Genomic DNA, 6744 nt, shown 5'->3' with positions numbered 1-6744 from the left:
CGTCCTTCTTCTTTCTTGTGCAATATTATATCATTATTATACGAAGGTAGCATTAGATGACAAACTGAAACTTGGTATGTATGCTCTTGTGTTTGTTTTGTTTTGTTTATTGCACTAATTAATAATTAATTACAAATAGGCATACGTCAACGACTGACTGACAGACTGACAGCTGCTTGGGACTATTTATTTGTTTTACACACAAATATAAGAGAGAGTAGAAGAGAGCAGTTGTTAGCTAGTGACTTTTTAGATTTATTATTATTCTGTTTCCTTGAACCTAGTTACGCACAAATATAAGTAGTTATCGCTGACCTCACTGGGTCGGGTCGGGTCGGCAGTAATTCAAAGCAAAGATGATGTTTGGTTTGATTTTATTTGATGCTTCAGCGCAACTAGCTAGCCTTTCTTTAGTTTTGTTTTCTCTTCTCTTGTGCTTTATGGATGGCTGCATGAATTCTTTCTTTCTTTCTTGATTGCTTTCTTGATTGCTTGCTTGCTTGTATCTAGATAGTACATACATACATAGATACATACAACCACATCCACATTGGTTTGCTTTGGTTTGGTTTGGTTTGGTTGACCTCATCACCATTATGCAATTCAATTCAAGTACAAACGGATAATATCTGGTGCATTATTCATGTCCAGCTCCAGCTCCAGCTCCACCCAGCCATTGATCAAGCTCCAACTGCCGCGGTGGTTGAGCAACTTGATTACTCCTATTTTCTTTGTTTGTTTGAATAACTATAAGTTGATTAACTATTTGTAATCTTGCTGTTTGTGCATACATACATACATGCTAACTCTAGCAGCAGCAGCCAACCACATGCCTGCCAGGTAGCCAGACTCACATGTTGGCCGGTCTAATATACTAATTCTCATAGTCATGGCTCAGTGGTGAGACTGAGAGCTGCATCCAAATAATATTTCCCATACATACATTCATGTATGTATGTAGTAACATGTAGTAGCAGCAGCAGTTAGACCTGGCTACCAATTATTGCATCATTTTTTCAATTGGTTTCTCACATGACATGATTTTGGTGCACACACTAGTAAATACTGATTAGAGATTGAATCATCATGTTCAACTCAAATTTCTTTATTTTTGGCGGCAAGATGCATGGGAAGACTTGTCATTGGCCAGGAGAAATAGGATTTTACAACCAACCCAACCCAACCCAACCCGGAGAAGACTTTCTACCATCTTTATTTTCATTTCTTTACATACACAAGAAGAGACGACCATCCTCCTTCCTCCTCCTGGCCGTTGGCCGTGCGATCAAGCTTGAATCTCTCTCTCTCTCTCTCTCTCTATACTAAAGTTTTGTGGCATTTCAGTATAATAACTGGAGTAGTAACTAGCAATTCCATGCATGTGTGCTTCTTGCTAGCCTATATATGCACAATTGTATTGTACATACATACATACATACATACAAGTAGTCAATACATGGCTTGAGGTTGAGGTGCAAGATGAGATCACCGTTTTTGTCATCTGCTTGCCTAGCTTGAGCACTGGATTGGGTTGATTTAATCTTTGACTCACTCATTGATTGATTGATTGATTGATTTAATCTTTTAATTTCTTCACATTACATTACACACGGAGGCGGTCGGCGGCGTTGACGTCCTCCTCCCTGCTCCTCGCGGCGAACCACCGCGCCGTCCGCCGCGCGATGGGCACCCACCGCTGCCGCGCCCTCTCCTCCTCCTCCGTCGCCCTTACCGCCACCCGAGGCAGCCGCACGATCTCCGACATGGACCGCACGCCCGACGACACCAGCCTCGACGCCGCGCGCACCGATGGCTCCACCGCCTCCGACCCGCCGCACCCTCCCAGTCCCAACCCCTTGCTGCCGCTCCCGCTCTCCACCTCCAGCAGCCGCTTCTTCTGAATCTCAACGGACATGCGGGCGCCGTCGTGATCGTCTCGGTCGTGCTCCTGCTCCTCTCCCACGAAGATAATGTCGTCGTCGGGATACGGGTAGGGGTAGGGGAAGCGCCCGCTGGAGACGGAGCGCAGCATCTCGGTGTCCAGCGCGATGAGGTCCGCCGAGTTGAGGTCGCTCCACCGGCTCTTGAACACGCTGTCCGACACCACGATGCGGTGCCGGTGCCGGTCCAGCTTAGTGTTAGAGTCATCAGCAGCATCACCATCAGCATCATCGCCACCGAAGCGCGCCGACGGCACGCGCTCGACGAAGATGCCGGCGAGGAGGTCGCGGCCGGACGACGGCGCGGGGCCGGCAGCGACGGCGGCTGCGTCGTCGCCTGCGCCGAAGACAAAGCGCGCGCTGGCTGCGGCGTACTTGAGGCCGAGGTCGGCGTCGTCGGGGTGCACGCGGGCGCGGCAGAGCGGGCAGCTGGCGCTGGAGTGCAGCCAGCGGTCGACGCAGTCGAGGTGGAAGGCGTGGCGGCAGCGCGGGAGCAGGCGGAGCAGGTCGGCGTCGTCGAAGCGGGCCAGGCACACGGCGCACTCCAGACCCTGCCGCGCCCCGCGCAGCGCCGCGAACCGGAAGAAGGGCAGCGACTCGATGACCGCCTTGCCCACGCCGGCGCTGGCCTCCGACTCGATCAAGGCGTCGGGGGCGGGCGCGCGGGAGGGGCTGGCGGTGGTGGTGGCGGGGAGGAGGGGCGTGTTGGCGGGGTGGCAGAACTTGGCGTACATGAGGAGGAGGAAGGTGAGGGAGAAGATCATGGTGAAGATGCCCACCACGATGGCCACGCTCGGCCGGAACGACACCTTCACGCCCGCCCCAGGCGGAGTCTCCTCCGCCGCCGGCTGCGCCTGTGTCCAGCAGACCAGCAGCAGGAGCAGCATGATCTTTGGCATGGCCACGAACGGTCGACGGCGAGGAGAGATGATAGGTGGTCAGTGCTGTGGGGGTGACCGCGCCATGGAAATGGAATGGATGGATGGGAGCCTACCCAGGAGAGGTGGGAGTGGAACCGAATGAAGGAGGAAGGAATGAGGCCGACGACGACGACGAGAGAAGAAGACGAGAGAGAGAGAGGGGTTCGGTTTGGTTGCTTGTCTTGTTCTCTCTGTGCCGACGTGGTCCGCTTGGGTTGCTTATATCATCACTGACTTCCTCCTCTACGTGGTGGGTCCCGCTCATCCCCCAGTGCATGTCATGCCACTTGTCTTTTCTTCCATCTCTTTATTTGGATGTTGAAAGTGCCCTTCTTCTTCCCTTCAAAAAAAGAAAAAGAAAGTGCCCTTCTTCTTCCCTTCAAAAAAAGAAAAAGAAAGGGCGGCCACATATATGATTTGACGCCGCCTGTCATTTTTCTTCTTCAATTTTTGTCACGTAGGATGAATTTTTTTTGATGTACCAAGGTAGGAGTATCATATTTCTTCTTCTGATAAACATAGGTTTTATTGTCCCTCAAAAAAAAAAACCCACAGGTTTTATTGACTTTTGACGTATCATCGAGGCCATGTATGTAACCATAAAGAATTCACACTCAGCTAGCCCGTGCATAATGAGATGCGCACAACTCATATTGACTCACGCAAACATTTTGACCAACGGTTTGACAAAACAAAGGCAAGCCAGTTCAACAAGACATGCAGCTCCTAGCTTGTATTTCTACCTTGGTAGCTAGAGCATGCCACCGTAAAACAACTCCTTGTGCTCCAGTGGATGTAATATTGGAAATCAACTACTGTACGTGGTACAGAGCCAATGTAAGTATGCATGTGCACTAGTAGAAAACAGGGCTTTGGTCCAGGCCGGGTCAGCCCATTAGTCCCGGTTCAGTCCAGAACCGGGATCAATGTGGGCATTGGTCCCGGTTCATGAGCCCAGGGGGCCGGCCGGGCCACGTGGGCCATTGGTCCCGGTTCATCTAGACCTTTTGGTCCCGATTGGTGGGATGAACCGGGACCAATGGGCCTCGCTCCTGGCCCACCATCATTGGTCCCGGTTCGTGGCTTGAACCGGGACCAAAGGCTCCCCTTTAGTCCCGGCTCATGTCACCAACCGGGACCAATGAAGTGCCTATATATACCCCTCGCTCGCGAGCAGAGCACCCCAGTGCTCTGTTTTTCTCTGGCCGAGGGGGAGAGGGCTTTGTGGTGCTCTACCTCACCTCCTATGCACATGAGGTGTTCGATGGAATGCCCGAGCCACACTACTTAAGCTTTCTCCTCTCGAAGCTCGACCTCCAATCTCCATTTTCCTCGATATTTGTCTAGATTTAGCGGTCCGTCACGCCCCGTCCCCGTCTTCACCGCCGTCGGTCACCCGCGCCGATCTCATCACCGACACCACCGTGGTGAGCCTCTTGTTCTTATCTTCTTTCTGAAAGGAAAAATATTCTTACTTGTATATTTAGATAGATACTTGTATCATTTTCTTACATTTATTATTGCATCTTATATAGTGCGATGGTTTTGGTATCCGCCCCCGTCGGCCCTCGTCCTGTCTATGATTCGGATGTGGTATGTATATTATCTTTATAACTATTGGTTCATTTATTGTTTATGAAAATTATGTCGACCAACGTGACATATATTTTATTTATCTAGGATGTATGTGAATCGGAAATGCCAACCGACCCTATTGTCGAGAGGTTAAATTTAGTTGAAGAAGAAAACAATTTGTTGAAGGAAAAAATAAAAAAATTGAGGAGGAGAAGATGATATTGGAGTTGCATGTTGCGGATGTCGTCGATGATCACAAGATCAAGATGGATGCAATGCGATTGAAGATTAGAAAGATTAGAAAATATGCCATTCATACCGAGGCTTGGTATCATTATGCCGTTGGATCAATTGTTACCTTGGTTGCGATTATGATCGCATTTGTTTTCGCATTGAAATGTTTTACATAGTTTCAATGTATGGTTTAATTAATTAGATGCTCTGGAGAGCTATATGTTGTCAGATGAGAACTATGTATGCACTTTGGTTTTAATGTGATGATGAACTTCTATTATTTTGGACACTTAATTATATATAATGCACGCAGATGAACCGGCAATGGATGTACGGTGACAGACACACCCGCGAGTACATTAAGGGCGTGCATGAGTTTCTCGATGCGGCTGAGGCAAACAAGCAGAATGGTTTTATGTGTTGTCCATGCACTGAATGTGGGAACACGAGGTCTTACTCTAACCGGAAAATCCTTCACTCCCACCTGCTTTACAAGGGTTTCATGCCACACTATAATGTTTGGACGAGGCACGGAAAAATAGGGGTTATGATGGAAGACGGCGAAGAAGAAGACTACAATGACAACTATGTGCCCCCTGAATACGGCGATGCTGCAACGGGGGGAGCTGGTGAAGATCAAGAGGAACCAGACGATGTGCCCAATGATGCTGCAACGGGTGAAGCTGCTGAAGATCAAGAGGAACCAGACGATGTGCCCGATGATGATGATCTCCGCCGGGTCATTGTCGATGCAAGGACGCAATGCGAAAGTCAAAAGGAGAAGCTGAAGTTCGATCGCATGTTAGAGGATCACAAAAAAGGGTTATACCGCAATTGCGAAGATGGCAATACAAAGCTCAGTACCATACTGGAATTGCTGCAGTGGAAGGCAGAGAATGATGTGGCTGACAAAGGATTTGAGAAGCTACTGAAAATATTGAAGAAGAAGCTTCCAAAGGATAACGAATTGTCCGACAGTACATACGCAGCAAAGAAGGTCGTATGCCCTCTAGGATTGGAGGTGGAGAAGATACATGCATGCCCTAATGACTGCATCCTCTACCGCGGTGCATACAAGGATCTGAACGCATGCCCGGTATGTGGTGCATTGCGGTATAAGATCAGACGAGATGACCCTGGTGATGTTGACGGCGACCCTCCCAGGAAGAGGGTTCCTGCGAAGGTGATGTGGTATGCTCCTATAATACCACGGTTGAAACGTCTGTTCAAAAACGAAGAGCATGCCAAGTTGATGCGATGGCACAGTGAGAACCGAAAGAAAGATGGGAAGTTGAGAGCACCCGCTGACGGGTCGCAGTGGAGAAAAATCGAGAGAAAGTACTGGGATGAGTTTGCAAAGGATCCAAGGAATGTATGGTTTGCTTTAAGCGCGGATGGCATTAATCCTTTCGGGGAGCAGAGCAGCAATCACAGCACCTGGCCCGTGACTCTATGTATGTATAACCTTCCTCCTTGGATGTGCATGAAGCGGAAGTTCATTATGATGCCAGTTCTCATCCAAGGCCCTAAGCAACCCGGGAACGAAATTGATGTGTACCTAAGGCCATTAGTTGAAGAACTTTTACATCTGTGGAATGAAAACGGTGTACGTACGTGGGATGAGCACAGACAGGAGGAATTTGACCTTAAGGCGTTGCTGTTCGTGACCATCAACGATTGGCCCGCTTTCAGTAACCTTTCAGGACAGACAAACAACGGATACCACGCATGCACACACTGTTTAGATGACACTGAAAGTATATACCTGGACAAATGCAGGAAGAATGTGTACCTGGGCCATCGTCGATTTCTTCCGACCAACCATCAATGTCGAAAGAAAGGCAAGCATTTCAAAGGCGAGGCAGATCACCGGAAGAAGCCCGCCATGCGCACCGGTGATCACGTGCTTGCTATGGTCAATGATTTACACTACGTAATCTTTGGAAAGGGTACCGGTGGACTAGCTGTTCCGAATGACGCTGAGGGACACGCACCCATGTGAAAGAAGAAATCTATATTTTGGGACCTACCCTACTGAAAAGACCTAGAGGTCCGCTCCTCAATCGACGTGATAC

General features: G+C 49.1%; 1 protein-coding gene across 1 annotated transcript; it reads right to left on the bottom strand.

Annotated features, from left to right (window-relative positions):
• Positions 1 to 1348: 1348 nt before the first annotated feature.
• Positions 1349 to 3068, bottom strand: LOC125532283 (putative RING-H2 finger protein ATL12). Its single transcript, XM_048696410.2, has one exon. The coding sequence runs from the start codon at positions 2837 to 2839 to the stop codon at positions 1604 to 1606; it is 1236 nt and encodes a 411-aa protein (XP_048552367.1). The 5' UTR covers positions 2840 to 3068; the 3' UTR covers positions 1349 to 1603.
• Between the last annotated feature and the right edge of the window lie 3676 nt (positions 3069 to 6744).

Source organism: Triticum urartu, chromosome 1A, assembly GCF_056163025.1.
Source record: "Triticum urartu cultivar PI428250 chromosome 1A, HENAU_Tu73, whole genome shotgun sequence".
In the NCBI taxonomy this organism is placed as follows: domain Eukaryota; kingdom Viridiplantae; phylum Streptophyta; class Magnoliopsida; order Poales; family Poaceae; genus Triticum; species Triticum urartu.
This window is presented reverse-complemented; position numbering and strand designations above follow the sequence as displayed.